At 31.5% G+C, this 17,690-nt stretch overlaps 3 protein-coding genes across 3 annotated transcripts; 1 reads left to right on the top strand and 2 right to left on the bottom strand.

Annotated features, from left to right (window-relative positions):
* Positions 1-1,045: 1,045 nt before the first annotated feature.
* Positions 1,046-3,499, bottom strand: LOC8271382 (NAC domain-containing protein 72). Its single transcript, XM_002517523.3, has 3 exons — positions 3,077-3,499; positions 1,675-1,964; positions 1,046-1,577 (listed from the first exon to the last, which is right to left on the bottom strand). The coding sequence occupies exons 1-3, from the start codon at positions 3,405-3,407 to the stop codon at positions 1,236-1,238; spliced, it is 963 nt and encodes a 320-aa protein (XP_002517569.3). The 5' UTR covers positions 3,408-3,499; the 3' UTR covers positions 1,046-1,235.
* Positions 3,500-4,640: 1,141 nt separating this feature from the next.
* LOC8271381 (cytochrome c1-2, heme protein, mitochondrial) lies at positions 4,641-8,338 on the top strand. The gene is made up of 9 exons (XM_002517522.4): positions 4,641-5,053; positions 5,137-5,169; positions 5,278-5,336; positions 5,754-5,977; positions 6,086-6,365; positions 6,452-6,523; positions 7,185-7,301; positions 7,389-7,454; positions 7,896-8,338. Exons 1-9 carry the CDS (start codon positions 5,050-5,052, stop codon positions 8,010-8,012), a joined length of 972 nt encoding a protein of 323 aa, XP_002517568.2. The 5' UTR covers positions 4,641-5,049; the 3' UTR covers positions 8,013-8,338.
* A 259-nt stretch (positions 8,339-8,597) lies between these two features.
* Positions 8,598-11,663, bottom strand: LOC8271380. Its single transcript, XM_002517521.4, has 3 exons — positions 11,507-11,663; positions 9,595-10,107; positions 8,598-9,463 (listed from the first exon to the last, which is right to left on the bottom strand). Exons 1-3 carry the CDS (start codon positions 11,589-11,591, stop codon positions 8,925-8,927), a joined length of 1,137 nt encoding a protein of 378 aa, XP_002517567.1. The 5' UTR covers positions 11,592-11,663; the 3' UTR covers positions 8,598-8,924.
* Between the last annotated feature and the right edge of the window lie 6,027 nt (positions 11,664-17,690).

Below are 17,690 nucleotides of genomic sequence, written 5' to 3'. Positions count from 1 at the left end.
GTGATATTGGAAGAGATAAAGAGGGGCTAGTGGTGAGGTGATTTTGATGTGTTGAATTGATAGGTGATAAATTAAAAAATTAATATTTTATTTTTAATTTAATTTATAAAATTAAATAGAATTTAACTTAGCTCATAACTTTTTGTTGTTGTAAATTATATAAATTATTAACTCAATCAATTTAAAAAGATTATAAAATTAATTTGGTTGTAAAAGTAAAAAAGCTCAAATTGAGTCTTGACTGTAGAATTTAAAAATCAAATTAAATTTTATTTTTATTGTTTTACTTAACTATTCAACTTGAAATAATACGAAGGAAGTAATTATAAAATTAAAATTTACTCTTTTGCAGTTAAAATGTAAATCAATGAAAATATACATAAAAATAAAAAGAGTAATTATAAAATTAAAAATTATTCTTTAATAATTGAAATATAAATCAATCATCCAAGAATATATAAATAAATGATAAAAAAAATTTCTAATTTAACTAAAATTTTAAATTCAAATTTTAGATATACGAATGCGTTAAAATTTTTAAAGATCTAAGATAGTGTTTTACTACAGTAAAAATTTTCTGACATGTGTTCTAAATTAATTAGACTAGCTCTCGATATATATATATAAAAAAAAATGTAACCAATCTATATTAATGTAAAAAACCAGTTCCGGTAGCATCAACAACAGAGATGTCTTGGATAGGATGTAGAGTTACAGCTACGAATCTCTTACCCATTACCAACTTCAATAACATTATACAATGGACAAGTCTGAACGGGGTACATCCCTATGCTTTTTAACATTATCTCCATTGTTGTTGGATTCACTCCAGATACCAAAATTTGCAGTGGACATAAGATTGAGCAAGAGAAGGGATAGTAGCTTGCTGAAAATTAACCATGAAAGTCGGTCGAGTGTGTGGTGAGTTTCCTAGATTTCTACTATAGAAAATGATTTTATCCATTAAAATCCACTTTATATAACAATTGATTAAATCAGCAATAAAAATAAAAATGAGTTTAAATTAAGTTTTAATATATCCATAATAAAACAAAAATTAGCATAAGAGAAAAATCAACTAATAAATGTTCCAATAGCATAAGACAAGAGCAACTACAAGAAATTAAACTAACCTAACATAATATTCGTGGAAGTCATTGCATATTTGCTAATCCACTATGCCCTAGTCATCGCTCATTATTATGACATTATTATCATTATTATTATTGTCACAATCATAGAGCACTGATTTTATTAGTGATAACCTCAAGTGAAGAGGTAATAGCGTTATCATCATTTTCCGGCATCTGATCCGCACGAGGAAGATGCGAATCATACTCTAAATCACTAGGCAACTGAATCTGATGACATGGGAATTCTGAGGGAGAAGATGATGCAGGTTCCAGCATTTGAGCAAAGGAAGAATCCAAACCATTAGCACCAACAATAGGTTGAGCAGGGAGATGATTTTCATTTTCAATTTCTAATGGTTGTTGAGCTGGTCGACTGGAAGCTTTGGGAGGCTTGTTATAGATCCTATTGTATACCCGACATAAGACCCAATCATGCTGCCATAACTGATACAAAAATGAACTTCAGAAAGGTATTAATATATGTACATATTTAGGAATGTGGTATTGGGAGAAAAAGGAAAAATGAAAAAGAAAAATGTACCTCCATATCATGAATTCCAGGTCTTCTTCTGTCCAGAGGATTATTTATACTAAATTCATGCATAATCCAATCAGTTTTGTGAAAAGGAGATCTTCTTTTGTAGAATACTAACAACCTCTTAAGTCCAACTTTATGTCCATTAAACCTAACATCTTTATACGCTCCAGTAGACTTCCAATATCCACATTTAGGATCTCGTCTCAGCCTGCTTCCATTTGGATATTTCTGATCTCTTGGAGAGAAAAAGTACCACTCCTCCCTCCCTCCATTCCCACTTGAAGCATAGTCAGCTATGAAGTTATTTAATTAATAGAATTGGAAATTAGTGAATTGTAACCAGCTGGGTGATCTAAACGTATCTTCAGATACGGTAACACTAATAATGTAATAATGATCATAATAGGAAAATGTTATAGCATATGCTATATGAATTTTGCTATAAATTACTCAAGGCAAAAAGAATAAATCTAGTTAGCTACACTAAAATTGATTATATCATATGTATAAAGAGTTATTGTTATTTACTTTCTAAATTGGTTAGCAAAGTGACAAAATAAAATTGAAAAACAACCACAGAAATAAAGTTCAGAAAGAAAGAAATTTGAATACACTTAATTATATAACTGGTTATACCCATTTCATCTCTCACTGCCACAACTTACTTCTAAAGAATGACAGCAGGTAATAACATTAGAGATAAATCAATTATTTCAAGGATTTTGGTTTATATAATAAGTAGCCTTTTTGTTTTCCCTCAAATATGTGAAACTTGTTTTATCTGAATTAAGGATAAACATTATGGAAACTTTGTTTTGTATATTCATTATGTTGTTATATTAACCATCACACGCAGAATTGGTCACCTAAATTGGTAAGAGGATTTGATAACTTAAGGTAAAACCATATCAGCTAATTAAGTTCTTATAAAAATCATGGTGTTGTTAATTAAATTGTACTAAATAATAAGCTAAGAATAAGTGCAGATATATTTCTGGAAATCTTATATCAATGGTTAGTACAAGACCAAAGTGAATTGAAATATTTATTTCCATTAATTAGAAACCATTATCATGCTTTGATGGTTAGGGGTTTTGTACTTATTCATAATCATCAATAACATCTAACATCTAAAAATTCAATTATACTGCATGTTAATATGCATAAACTATTAATCAGAAATTTTTTTTTTTAAAAAAAAAAAAAAAACAGAAGAAGAAAGAAAGTCATCATCAAACATCGAAATCTCAATCCTGTATTTCATTTTCATTGTGTATATATTGATTAATATGCATAATCAACATAGCAATAATAAAAACCAAAAACATTCAGTCCATACTGCATGCAAGATTGTATTCATATATATAGACATAAAAAAAGGTGGATCCAAAGCAAAGTTAATCACCTGCAAGAGTTTCAGGATTAAACTTGTACATCTCCAATTCATTGATTCTGTGAGGCGGCAAAGTTTGATTCAGAATCTTCCTCTGGAGGTAATGAACAATCAGCTCTCCATCAGAAGGTTTAAACTTGTATCCAGGAGGGAGTATCTTAAGATATTCGCCTTCTTCCCTATTATTATTATCAACAGCAGGAACAATGTCGGCGTCAGGCATGTCGTGATCAGCAACAGCAACAGCAACATTAATGGCTGTGATGTCGGTTTCATTGTCGTTAATCAAAGAATCGAGAATGCCGCTGACATTATTTGAAGTAGGATCGGCAGTGTATTCCATAGAATCTATTAATTTATATTAAGAAAAATTTTATGAACTAGACAATTTAGAAGACATACATATGTATATATATATATACATATACAGGATTACTGGCAGGTAGTTTTTGAAGAGCTGAATTGTGATTGGTTTATATATGTTTGGTATAGCATTATATATAAATAAATAAATAAATAAATATAGAGAGTTTATCTCAAAAAGAAATAGAGAGATATTTTCGAACTTTAATGTTATCCAAACTCTTATCCATTGGTCTCGCTCAAATAGATTTCAACTGATTTCTTATTCTCTGCAATATCTAATCCTAATTAATATCATATTAGTAAATATCTTTCAAAATAGATAAAAATAAAAATAAAATATTTTTTTTAAAGTTTATTATGTTTAAAATAGCAAATATCCTGATTTCTTTTGGCGTTTAGGGATTTTGGTTAGAACAATGGTATGGGTAATGTGGTTTTCTTCTTTTCTTTTTTGTTTTTTCTTTAAATTACCTAAGCAAATGTTAATAATTATAATTAAAATCCGTTAACAAAATTCATTTAGTTTGAAAATTGATTCTATAAAGTTTTATGGCATAATATTAGGGTCAATTACTATTCATTGTCCTCCTCTCTAAAAGTGGATGATCTGACACAGACATACACTTAAGTTCATACAAGAAGAGCTCGAGTAGGTACTAGTACTGTGACCGGGCAGCTGACTGTGGAACCATTGGCAATTGAGGACAATAGAACAACTAGAAGGAATGGTGTTCCTGTTCAACAAGTACAAGTTATAAATGGACCAAACTTGTCTGATGTTAACAATATAGTTGGGGAGATCTGTCAGTGTTGAATCAACATTTATAACCTGTTTGGTCAAAGCCAAAAATAAAAATAAAAATAATTATACTTTATATATTAATTGATTTAGTACGGAATTTGAATCAAATAAATTTACTGTTGATTGCTGCTATTATCGAAATCATCCGGCACTAAATTGGTTAATGGTAATAATATTAAGTGAAGAAGAATTATCTTCCTCCAACCTCTGAACACCTAATTAAATACCCATCCAAATGAGGAAGATGAAGATCATATTCTTGATCACTAGGCAATTATATACGATGAAGTGGAGACAAAGAACTCGAACAATAGAGAGGAATTTCTTTTTTTATTTTTATTTTTATTTTGCTGTTAATTCAATCTAGAGAGAATTTTTTATTTATTTTAAAAAAGGAAAGCTACAAGCATGTTTACTCAATTCAGGTAAGAAATAAGCTTCGTGTTCGATTGAAAATTGAAGTCAAGACGGTGAGACGACGGAACGAGCCGAGCTCGTTTTATTAGTGGTAGTAAATAGCAAAATGTTCCCGTAAAATTCCCTCAAAATATTATAGATTGGAAAACAGTGAGGAAACGACATCAACAAGACCCATGCATTTAAATAAACGACATGTCATTGATCGAAAGCTGAATCTCTCGTGTCTCCACGTACTATTTTCTACACCGTTGGTATTAACGATGATCTAACAGGACACGCGTCACCACCACCACCACCACCATCCACCCCTCCCCCTCCTCTCTCTCTCTCTCTCTCCCCCTCCTTCACTGTCTCAGACTACCAGTCCCTTGCTTTCGTTCCAACCTTGCACAAAGCCATGAGTACTCTCCCTCTCTATCTCAAATTAAATATTTAGATAGCAGTAACTTCTGGTTTTAACCTTAATCTTGCTTTCTATTTACAGGTCTAGCCAAGAGGATCAAGCTCGGAATCAACGGTCTCCACCTATAATTTTCCTTAAAAATGCATGTTTTCCATGCTTTCTTTTTATATAGAAAAACTCTCTGATTAACTTTTTTCTTTTTTCTATTTAATTGAAAATCAGGATATGCAAGTCTCAATCGCTTTATCTCAAGATTGTCTCCTCCAAACAACAATGCTAAGGTGCTTCTGTATTAAATTCTTTCTTTATGCGGTTTTAACTTTTAAGGTTAATAACATATCTATTTTACTGCTAAACTTAATATATGTGATAAAGTGGTTTTTGAATTTGTTGTAACTAATCATACAGGTCAATGTAGTTGTTTTGTTTTTGTCTTTTGGATGCAAAGGCTGAACATGCCTTGGAGAATAAGAAGGATATTAAAGTGAAAGTTTTATTCTATTACTACTATCAAAACTTGATAATTATAAATGTTAATTACTAATACACCACCTGAATACTCATTCTTACTCCTGCTATTTTGACATATCAAGGACTAAAGTATGTATTAGAGTAAATCTCAAGGATGTCTTAGCAATTAACCCTGTAAATTATTAAGTCTTCATGCTATAGCATACCTTTTTAAATATTATTTGCAGAGCCTCCCGGCATTGCCCCATATTCTTGCAAAGCAGGATCAAGAAACAGTCGGATCTGCTGGGATTAACTCTTTAAGAATGCTAGCACTCCTTGGGGCAAGTGTTACAGGGATTTTGAGTTGTGCCACAGTGGCAGCTTGTTCTGATGAGGCAGAACATGGCCTGGAATGTCCTAGTTATCCATGGCCTCACAAAGGCATACTTAGTTCATATGACCATGCTTCGTAAGTTCGTTGATGGTTTCTGCCAACTTGTTATGAAAGCCAAAAATTTATGATGTGTAATGATTGATTTGACTGTTTGCTAATTTTATGCCACTTGCACATGCACAGGATTCGTCGTGGTCACCAGGTTTACCAGGAAGTTTGTGCATCATGTCATTCTATGTCTCTAATATCATATCGTGATCTAGTTGGTGTGGCATACACAGAAGAAGAGGTAAAGGCCATGGCAGCAGAGATTGAGGTGGTTGATGGGCCAAATGATGAGGGAGAAATGTTCACACGCCCTGGAAAACTAAGTGACCGTTTTCCTCAGCCATATGCAAACGAACAGGCTGCCAGGTTTGCTAATGGAGGGGCATATCCTCCAGATTTAAGTCTGATCACCAAGGTACTTGCATTTCTGTGAATATTGAATACTGAAGTAGAAATCATGTCCTTGTGTACATGTCAATGTCTGATCCTTTGTCTTTTCAGGCCCGTCATAATGGTCAGAACTATGTATTTTCTCTTCTAACTGGTTACCATGATCCTCCTGCTGGTGTCTCGGTAATATCTGCTTTCCAAAGTCATTATAATTTGCTAACAGATAAAGTACACATGATTTTTGTTTGTTTATGTGTCTATATGTGCACATGCAAAAATAGTGTATGTAGCTTGTAAAAGTCATTATGATGACTAGTTTAAGGGAATCTCTTATTACTATTCTGAGATCTGGCCATGTCACATTCATTAGATTCATAGATATTTGGTTTATTTTGTTGTTATATGGTGAATTTGTAGAGTTATTAAGATGTTTTCTTGGGTTTCCTTGAGAATTAAAATACTATAACTTGTTACGCACCTTTATTTCCTATGCTTCGTTAATTATTGCTTGTGCCTTTGGAGTTGCAAGAGTTAATTATCCATGCAGAGTGAGAAATGAATACAACGTGGTGGGAACTTATGATGGACTATTCCATGTAAAGTAAACCAAGTACAGCCAATAGTACGAGTCATTGTGGATTTTGAAATCTAGGTCTATATTAAGTAGCATTGGCTACAGAGAAAGGACAAAGTCTATTATCTCATAATTCCTAAATCTCTTTAAGGAGCTATGTTTTCCCTTTTCTTCCCTTTTATGAAAGGATGCTGCATAATTTGTATAATCTTCAATAGCAAAAGATCTAATGTGGTTTTCCATCATGTTTTCCTGGAATCTCTTTTGTAGATTCGGGAAGGGTTACATTATAATCCTTACTTCCCTGGAGGAGCAATAGCTATGCCAAAAATGCTGAATGATGGTGCTGTTGAATATGAAGATGGTACCCCGGCAACGGAGGCGCAAGTAATCTTTTAAAACCTGTAATGTTGAAAGTTTCAGAATCCACTAGCAAAAGCTTTACCTTATATTCATTTCTTAATGTTGGCATAGATGGGGAAAGATGTTGTGACATTTCTGTCGTGGGCTGCTGAGCCAGAAATGGAAGAGAGAAAATTGGTAAGTGCTTGTTGACCCACCCACCACCACCCCCTGAATTTTCTGAAACTTTTAACTAGAATGCACAGACCAGCCTAGCTTGCATTCTTTTTATTAGCTTGGACTCTGTACGAGTCTCGATCAACAAATTTTCAGAATTTGATTGCCAGCAGTTTTTGGCATATTACAAATGAAATGCACCTGTATAATATCAAACTACATTAAGTTGCTGTGATTCTAGATTATTTATCTTTCCTTTCTTTTCATGATAGAAAGCGATGATCTGTTTTTTTTTTTCCTGAAAGAGATGATCCTGTTTTGTTCAAACATTATAAACCAGCCCAATGTTTGGATGTGGGACACATCAAAACAAAATAGCAATAAGATACGATGAAATGAATTTTAGTTGATATGGAGTCCGTGAGCTGATGTAAGTATCATTTGGATTTGTACCATGCACAGATGGGATTTAAGTGGATATTTGTGCTGTCACTTGCACTTCTCCAAGCAGCTTACTATCGACGTATGAGATGGTCCGTCCTCAAGTCTCGAAAGCTGGTGCTTGATGTAGTTAATTAGTCCAGGATTGAGTTCAGCCGTCCTCGTGTCTCAACCGCTGGTGCCCGATGGTATCGACTAGGAGTGAGTTCTGTTTACTGCATTAAGGCAAAATAACCCGCAGCAATGAATGCTTTAGACCTAGGTGTATATTTTTCATCTGTGAGAAGATGGACGAAAAAACAAAATCTCCAGAATAGTTGTATTCGTTTCTTGAGTGGAAAATAAGTTGTTTTAATGTACCACTTGATATGTCATCTGCTATGAAGCCTATATGATGAGAGTATTCAGAAGTTTGTACAAATACTAGTTTCAAATATTCATAAGTGGATTAAACATTTGGGAAAGTTTTTGAAGTGTTTTTTCAACAAAATTTAACAAATAGAGTAGAAATCCCATGCGTGATCCAGCAATGAAGTTAATAAAATATAAGTCCTTTAAAATCTCTTGATCCTGGAGCTCTGCAATGTCAAAAAATGGGAGGGCTATAAACTCTTTAAGCATCTAAATATAATAAAATAATATTAATTTCATCCAACAAATTACCACTTCTCTTTGAGGGCTCAGTTGAAATCAACTGCAACAGATTAAATCAAATTCAAAAAGTGAAAAAAAGAATTGAATCCTATTTGATTATTTAAGCCAAACATAATTCTCACAAGGGGCAATGTAGTTAAGGTATCAATGATCACTAATAGATACTGGGAAACATAAAATTTTCATGTAGAAACTAGAAAGCATAGATACATATTAAAAAAGAAAAAAAAAAAAAAAGGAACATTACTTCTAAAAACATATCAAGCCATCTTGCTTGTTCCTCGTTACAAGAATCCTATGGTATATAATATATGATCACCAATTTCATATAAAGCTCAAATTGATCAAGAAGAAACAAATAATTGCATAAGACAATGCAATTTAATTAAAACTTGATCACAGAAGACGCCTTGGTTGACGAACACTAATCAACTTAACATCATCCAATACAGGGCCGCAAAGAGAACCAGAGTTGTCACTTTTCATGGTGTAAAATGAGCTTAAGAACATAATCCTTGTGTGTGTTGAAACTGCCTTGAACTGTAATTTGGCTGTCTTGAATCCTCCTTTGCCTTTTGATACATAAGGAAATTGGATTTTGTCCTTCCCTGCATATGCCTCTACAATCATGGATCCTTCACATGCATTGTTAGCATCACCAACACTAAATGTCAGCACGTAAGTCTTGCCAGGAATGGTCTTAACTACTTGTGCAAGGGCACTTTCTTTTCCTGCAACAAGCTCAATTGCTCTTTTGCCTTCTGGGACTGCAAAATGATCCAAGTCTATGTACTTTACTGCCTTGAGAGATTCAATTATCCAGCCAGGTAAAGGACTGTGATCGTCTTCAATGTGTGGTGGAATTAGGACTCCCCAGTCTGTGTTGGGGAACACATATGGTCCCTCTTCAAAATTTCCATTCTTTAGCAAGTTGCCTGCGAAATTATTAGAGAACAAGTTAAATATTATTCATGCATCAAAGTGAATTTTGTCTTGGAAAACACTGCATGGTTGTTGAAATAATAAACTAAATCAGGCTACGCAGTTGGGCTAAAAGAGAGATTACCTCTTGTGCGTTTAGGATTAGACAAAAGCTTCAGTGCTACAGAATCGACAAGTGGGCCGCAGGCAGGGTCCTCCTCGCTTCCAGGGTTATGAATAGAGATCTCAATGTCAGGGTAATCAGCCTGGAATGCCCAAGCATATGAATCCCACCCATTGCTGCTGTACATTGTCTGCATTGGTAGAATTCCCCAGTCATTCTGTTCAATATTTGGTGAAACAGAAACGTTAAGCTTCTCCTCTTGTGCACAGGTCCGAGCTACATTGAAAGTAATCGAGTAATAGCTTCCTTTTGCTACACTAATCTTCTGCTTGATGGATGCTTCATTGCCTAATCTAACTGCAAAGGCTCCACTAGGCACAACTAGCAGCATGTCACCTTGTTTTTGGCCTGATTTTATGTACTCAACATATCCTGAAATTTCCCAGTTTGGAATAGCATTTTTGGCTGTTACTACTGTTCCTTTCAGTTGCCAAGGCTTTGGGCCATACTCGAAGTTCCCATTTGGTAATAAGCCTGAAATTCATATAAATGCTTAGATGTATCAGAACTGATTCTGTAAAACATATGGCATGCAGGAACTCGGTGGTGTCAATACACCAACAATCTAGTGGCTAAATACCAGATTCAATACTTGGCTTGATTGCCTTCACATACAGAAAAAGTTAATCAAAAATCAAAACCAGAGTCCATATAATTATCATGTGGGATATCTTCTTTCTTCTTCTTTTTTTTTTTTCCTGAACATATCGTGTGGGATATTATGATATAAATTTTCTTTTAAGATTGGCATAGTCTAATTGGACAAGCTTTATCAATACAGTAAATGTAGACTGTCTTTTGCCTTCAAACCTAAGTCATCATAAATGCTTTGGTGTCATCACATGGGCATGGTCTGTTTCTTAGTCCATGTGATTTAAAAGACCTATGATCTATTTTCCCCCTCCACTTCCCTACCCCATAAACAGACTAGGCGACATATTCCAAGCCTGAAGTTCTAATTAAATGATAATAATTAACTTTGGACTACTGTTGAAAAGATTTCTGGAAAGAAAAATAAAAATAAAGAAGGTGTTTATCGTATGCAACATTAATGCTTTTCTACTTCTGAGTTTTTCTTCATTAACTGTATAAGGCAAGTGGTCCACTTGGGCATTGATCAAAACTCAAAACCACAATTATACAAAGGGTTTCAGGGGTTGCCAAGTTCTTGCAAAAGGGTATAGTTTCAAAATCCAAAATGGAGAAATGTTTCTATAAAGTTAAAAGGCTGAGATTCTCCTAAAATAAAAAAGAAAATAGTATATTAACATTTCAGATCTTTTTTTTTTTGTCTTTAACATTACATTTGAACAGTACATGTCAGATCTATTTATATTAATCAAGTGCTATCCAACAACCAAGAACATGAAAATAAATGTATTTAATAGGATAGATAAGAGAAAGCCACCCTACAGAAACCTGCCTGTGGCAGATATGAAACTTTCATAAATGAAGCAATTAAATATATATGTACATGCAAGAAATAAATATGTATATATAATCATTCTTTGAAGTTGATTTTTAATGTTGTAGGACCAAAAACTGCTGCTCCGCATTTGATCATTGTAGGAGAAGAATAAGATTTTAATGAGAGAACTCAAACGAAATTAACTAATGCATTGTTAATATTTCTTTGACACACTGAATATATTTTGACGTAGAAGAGGTTTTGGAGGTTAGAATGATCAGCACAGTTAACTAAATTTTAAGAGGTAAAGACTATAAATATGTGGAAACGAAGACTCGTTAAAAAGAAACAGAAAGAAAATATTATGTAGGTTCACCTTAGAATTTTCTGTTGGTGCTAAAACAACAGACGGTGAACATACAAAACTAAGGCATGCAGCAAAATAAGAATTCTGATGGTGCTTACCGTCGGTGACAGAGAATGCAACATGGAAGGTGGAGCAAAGTAGCGCTAATAGCACGGTAGCTCTGTACATTGTGGCTGTATCCATGGAGAGACAGAGAGAGAAGAAGAAGAAGAAGAGATGTGGTGTCCTTTGGGCATGGGATGAGTGAAAGTGAGCATGGGGTTTTATTTGTATTAGCCCATGAGAAAGACATTGGGTTTGGAATCATTTTACTTGAATGCCACTGGAACTATCCTTATATTGCTTTGCTTTACATCTCTTCCAATTTCCTTGCAATGATTATCACTAAATTATTTGTTTATTCAAGACAAAATAACATTATTTTATTCCCCTCTTTTTAGTTTATTTCTTATTTATTACTCTCTTAGTCTTAAGCTGATAATATCTATTTTATCCATCTTAAAATTAGTCGACTTTTTTTTTTTAGATGTCAAAGTTATTAAATTTAAATTCAAGCTCTGAAATAAAAAAATTATCAAATTTGAGTTGATCTCGAACTCAATCAATTTTATGCAACAAGCTGAGTTTAGCTCGACTTATTTACACTCAATCAATTTTATGCAACAAGCTGAGTTTAGAAATTAAAAACTCAGCTTGACTTGACTTATTTACATTTTTATTTATAATTCTTCTAATTTAATCAAAATTATTAAACTGATGAACTAGTTTAAAATTTTTATTTGTGTTTGAATTAGAAAAGGTATAAAATTTAAAAACAAAATTATCCACCACTATTAATATTAATAATAATAATAATTTATCTTTTATAAAATGATAAAAAAAATAGAATATCATATGATCCATGATTCATAATAAAAAATCATTCGTGACCTTTTATCTATAAATCCTCAATTAATTATTTGAACGGAATTTTACTGTCAAGTATGTGTCAGTTAACTGAAAATATGGACAGTTAAATGTTGAGATTAAAGTAGAAACACATTCGTAAAAATCCTATGAGAAATTTGTGGGAATATTTGAGTCATGCATATGTTAAAGAGGACAATTTCCAGAATTTAATGAGCGGATTTCTTGGTTTAATAAGTTACCAATTAGCCCAATTCGAAGCTTAATTATCTAAATTTTAAGAAACAGAAGCTACCTTTCTTTAATTAGGAGGAAGATTTTGGCTATCATCTGGTGGAGGTTAAAGACAAGAAATTCAAACCCACATGGAATTATTGCCAATCTGCCGCAATATTGTCGTTTAATTATGAACATTGGTGCATATCTGTCCCTTAAACAGATCTATAGATTTCTCTTCAATATTTTAAATCTGTTTTTTCTGTTTTCTTTGCTAAATTGACCATAGCCAGCCATATTATTTTTTACCAATATTAATGGGTGAAAAAGATTATCTTTTGTTTTTTTAAATCCGTCTTAAATATTATCTTTTACCATTATTAGCGGGTAAAATAAATTATCTTTTTTAAAAAAAATCCGTCTTAAATATTCTTTTTTATCAATATTAGCGGGTGAAAAAGATTAAATTACAAGAAATTTCCTTCAAGTATATATATGTGATCAGGCTAATTCATTATTCTAACATTTTAACTTCTTTATTGTTGAGAAATAAATTTTATGTAAGAAAAGGACTATATAATAAATTCATAAATTAGTTATTTTAAGATTAAATTCTTTGATTCTTTTCAACTCCTATCCATTAAATAATATATATCTTTTTTAACTAATTTTTTTCAACTAATTCATTTGTGAACGATGCTGTTTGATTTTTTTTATCAAACTTAATTATGTTATTACATGATTTTTCTTAAATTACACCCCGACTACAATATAGAGTTATATTTTTATAGTGTTAAGATTTGTATTAATCAGGCAAAAGTATTGATATTCTTTTCAGTTTCATTGAAAAGATAAATTATGGAAAAGCTGAAGTCACTGAAATTTAGAACTGAACTGCCTGAGATCACAAAAAATGGTGGATGCACATGGGGTTCAATAATATAAGGTATGCGTGGTACTTCTGAGAAGGTGATTGCTGTCCCCAAGATCTATGCGCTAATTGACATGCATATCCCTCAATGACATTGCTGCTAATCTCAACATTTTCAATCAATTCTTGCTTGTCTGTAGCTCGTGTGCTTCAACAAAACATATCAGAATCAAACGTGATCATGACCCAAATCAAATGGATTGGGAAATGGGATCATTCATATATATATATATATATATCTTATGCAACCCATGTGCTAGAAGAGGAGAATAATTCATTTGAGTATATAATTTCAGTTTCTTGATCTATATATGTATATTTACTAGCAAACTTAGTGATTATTCCTTTTTGGTCGGCTATTATGCCATAAATTAATGCTCTGCAACATGTGCATGCAATTAGTGAATGCATGGCGATGGTATCAAATTGTGTGATTTTATGCTACGATCGGTCACAGTCTGACCAAAGAACAAGGGTTATTATAAGGGATAATTTTGAGACATAAATGTCCATCAAATATCTGATTAAAGATAATGTATACTTTCTAGTGATTGCGAATTCAGGATTCGAAGATTATATATGTATATATTTATCAATCACAATCTCAAGAGAAATGCCTCCTGAAATGAATATAGGGATTGACTTGAGTGATTATTTTGGTGTTACAATAATCTTTATATTAAACTTAATTAATGAAGTTGTCCCAGTCTAGACTGCGTCTAGTAAAGATTTGGTTGCTCAGGCAGTATGTTTTTCAGTGAATTGGAAGAGGGTCTTTTTCTGCCTTTTCTTCTTGGCATATGAAAAATTAGATTACAATGATTAAAACAATTTAACGAATGTTGATATCTGTTAGAGAGTAAAATTCTAAAAGAATAATAATAAAAAGAAAAAGGAAATCTAGGAGGGAGCAGCACAGCAAGAAGAAGCATTTAATGGATTCAATATGATTTTCCTTAGAGATGTTTCCTGACTTGCACATGTAACACAAGTTTTTCTTTTCTTGAAAACCTTTAATTGTCAGGTATAAAGAGACAATAATCTCTAGCTTAATCAAGATCTCGAATTTAAATTTTGAGTATGTAACTGATTTAAAAATTTTAAAAAATTATTTTTTCACCCGTAAAAATCCTATCTGACACAATCTATATATAAAAGAGGCAAAAATCTCAACTAGAAAAACATACATTACAGAAAAGACACCCTAATAAGTTTTAAGAGAAATGATACATCAGTAGCCAACAACACAAACTTTTCCTTTTCTTTTTCTTTGAATTTTTAATATAAAACATCAATAAATAAGTTAATATTTAGTCGGACAATAAGGACCTTTAATTAAGTTATATATGGATAATGGTTATGTTAGCAAGCAAGGGAGGAGAAAGGACCAAAAAGAAAAATAACCAGAAACTTCAGTGATGCCTAATTGAAGTTCCTAAAGAATGTTGGGTTCACATTAATTCAGAGGAGGAGGAGAATTCATGATGATATATAATATTGTATTGCCTTCCTCCAGTAAATTCATCTTCATATAATCTTAAACAACTTTCTCTGTTTTCACCATTTATAAATCTTCTAAAGATAAACACTTAGGTAATAGAACAATCCCATTTCAAATTATTAAGTTTTAGCAGATAGAGATAAAGAATAAACTTTAAAATAGGCAATAAAAAGAAAACTAAAAACTACATGAATATATATATATATATATATATACACCAGAATTTTGTAGTGGATTGACAAAGAAGCATGTGGGAAGAGATGAAATTTGATGGGTGGGTGCATGATGAATGAAGTACAAAATTAACAACCGGTACCCATAAACCCCATTTATGACAAAGAAACAATCCATCTTAGAAAACCAGTAACCACCATAACTTCTTGAGCTACATCTCCTTGCATATTTGCTTCCATAAAATTTGAACATGATGCCATCATCACATTTAGGCTATGTGGGGTATATATATATATATATATATATATGTGTTATGTTCTTTCAGACCAGACCTCCATACTAGAAATGGAAGCCACTTTGGCAGCTTGTACCCTTCTGTATTCTTATGGATAATTTTGATGTCAGCTCATTATGTGTACTATTTTTAGATTTTAAGGTGAAATTTATAAGATGAACAAGTGGGTTTTTACCTAATTTTTCCTCTCCAAGACAAAACTAGCTAGACATGCACCTGCTTGTTTAGTTATATCTTACAATTAAACAGTGGTCTGCCTTTGAATCATTTTCTAATAAGAAAACACTTAATAGAGTAATTTCATTTTAATACTCATTTAATGATAATTAGAGGAATTAGGAGTAAATCGTAATTCGACTCCATCTAATCTAATTAACTTAAATAAGAAATAATTTATTTTTATGATCATGAAATAAGGTCTTCAAAATGTAATAGCTCGACTCCATTTAATCTAATTAAGTAAGTAATAATAACTTTTATTTAAATAAGAGATATAAAATTTGGAGTGTAATAGCTTAACTCCATCTAATCTAATTAATTCAAGTAAGGTATTAATATGATTAAAATTGGAGAGAATTTGTTGTAAGCGAAGGAGAGAAAATTTGTTTTACCTCCAAACACATTAAAAGTGTTTTTGTCAATTTATAATTATTAAATTGATCCAAATTGCGGGATTCTTTTTAATATGTAATTTAATATTTGAGCATGGAAAAGAAAATTCAATAATTAAATTGGAATTGGATGCATGAATTTGAGAGTGCTGCGTTGGATACAAACACGAAATTTATAACTTTCTTCAATCATGTTATTGGTTTCATTGCATCTGAAACAAAATGATGAATTGCTTTTAATAAATAATTTATTTTCTTCCTCGTTTAATAAAAAGGAAACTGCATAAAATTCATTGCATTTTCTTCAGTGTTGACTTCAAGTGTTTTTTCCTTCTTTTCTTCTTCTTTTTTCAGGAAAAAGAACGTTCATTACGGTTCAAGACCGGTTCATGGTTTTAGTTCAGTATAGTTTCATTTTATGAGCGCTTCGCTCTTCTTTTGAATAATATAAAATAATAAATAACTAAATGTCTAATTTAAGAAACTAAACATTATAATTCGTTTACAACATTTTAAATTCATTATCTTTTTATTTTCTAAAATTATATCTGAAGCGTTTAAGAGATTAATGAGTCTTTATTAGTACAAGTTGAAATGATTGATCGCAAATTGTTCACCTGATTAAAATTATTTATAAATTTACAACTTAATCCCTTTGTTTTTGTGTCGAAAATCAAAACAGAATTTTCACTTTTGTATTTCTTTTTCAAACTTATGAAGAAAAAATATGTTTTTCATTCTCATCAGTTCTTATCTCTTATTAATTCTCTTTGAACCCGTCTTGTTTTTATTTCTTTGTTTTTTTAGAAAAAAGAAAAGTTTAGCCATTTTAATTTAGAGTTAGTTTTGATTCAAAAAGGATTATTCTTAACTGATTTCTTCTAAAGAGAAAATTTATACGGTTATCCATTTTTATAAAGATAATTACAAGATTTTTATTTTTATTTTTTGTTTTCAATAATATTTGATTATTTATTAATTAGTTTTACTTTTTAAAATTCATAACCATCTTTTTTCATCTTATTAATTGGTTCTCTAATCAAATGACAACGTATGCTATTATGACTCATTGAAATTTGGCAAAAGAAGCTAACATGTGGGCTAAACGGATGGTGGCGGTGAGAGAAGAATAGAGGCTGAATTTTTACATCGCCAAATATATATCGTTTATGACAAAACAAAAGGTGGCACGGAATTGACGACGTCCAGAGGAAGACTAAGATGTATCGCCAATAAGAGTTTATGGTTGGAGTTTGGGAGGCTAAGATGACCATAAGAAGGAGAACGGAAGAAAGAAAAATAACAACGAGGAGATTTAAAATTGAAAAGAGAGATATGTGTATAAAAAAAAAAAAAAGCAAAATGCAAATTCTATATAAAATCAAAATTAATTTCAAATATTTACATATATCTAACTTATATAATATTTTGATAAATATATATTTTTAGTTATTGAACGATTTTTGAGTTGCACTATATTTATTTTAAAAAAATTTAGATATCTAAAATACAATATTATTTAGCAAACTTACACCATTATATTTCAAATGAAAGAGTCCGTGTGTATATATATATATATATATATATATATATATATATATATTGCTATTACTTGTTTTTATGTTTTATAAATATTTTTGTTCATATT

The sequence above is a fragment of the Ricinus communis genome, chromosome 8 (assembly GCF_019578655.1).
Source record: "Ricinus communis isolate WT05 ecotype wild-type chromosome 8, ASM1957865v1, whole genome shotgun sequence".
NCBI lineage: Eukaryota > Viridiplantae > Streptophyta > Magnoliopsida > Malpighiales > Euphorbiaceae > Ricinus > Ricinus communis.
The sequence above is the reverse complement of the archived record's forward strand: the minus strand, read 5'-3'. Positions and strand labels throughout refer to the sequence as shown.

Bases quoted from the DNA above. Each gene is read 5' to 3' on its own strand.
- LOC8271381 (XM_002517522.4), top strand. The intron at 6,366-6,451 runs GTACTTGCATTT...TTGTCTTTTCAG, and splicing joins ATTTAAGTCTGATCACCAAG to GCCCGTCATAATGGTCAGAA. The intron at 7,302-7,388 runs GTAATCTTTTAA...ATGTTGGCATAG, and splicing joins CCCCGGCAACGGAGGCGCAA to ATGGGGAAAGATGTTGTGAC.
- LOC8271382 (XM_002517523.3), bottom strand. From the start codon at position 3,407: ATGGAATACACTGCCGATCCTACTTCAAATAATGTCAGCGGCATTCTC. The intron at 1,965-3,076 runs GTGATTAACTTT...ATAACTTCATAG, and splicing joins TAATCCTGAAACTCTTGCAG to CTGACTATGCTTCAAGTGGG. The intron at 1,578-1,674 runs GTACATTTTTCT...TTTTTGTATCAG, and splicing joins CTGGAATTCATGATATGGAG to TTATGGCAGCATGATTGGGT.
- LOC8271380 (XM_002517521.4), bottom strand. From the start codon at position 11,591: ATGGATACAGCCACAATGTACAGAGCTACCGTGCTATTAGCGCTACTT. The intron at 10,108-11,506 runs GTAAGCACCATC...TATGAATTTCAG, and splicing joins TGCATTCTCTGTCACCGACG to GCTTATTACCAAATGGGAAC. The intron at 9,464-9,594 runs GTAATCTCTCTT...ATAATTTCGCAG, and splicing joins TAATCCTAAACGCACAAGAG to GCAACTTGCTAAAGAATGGA.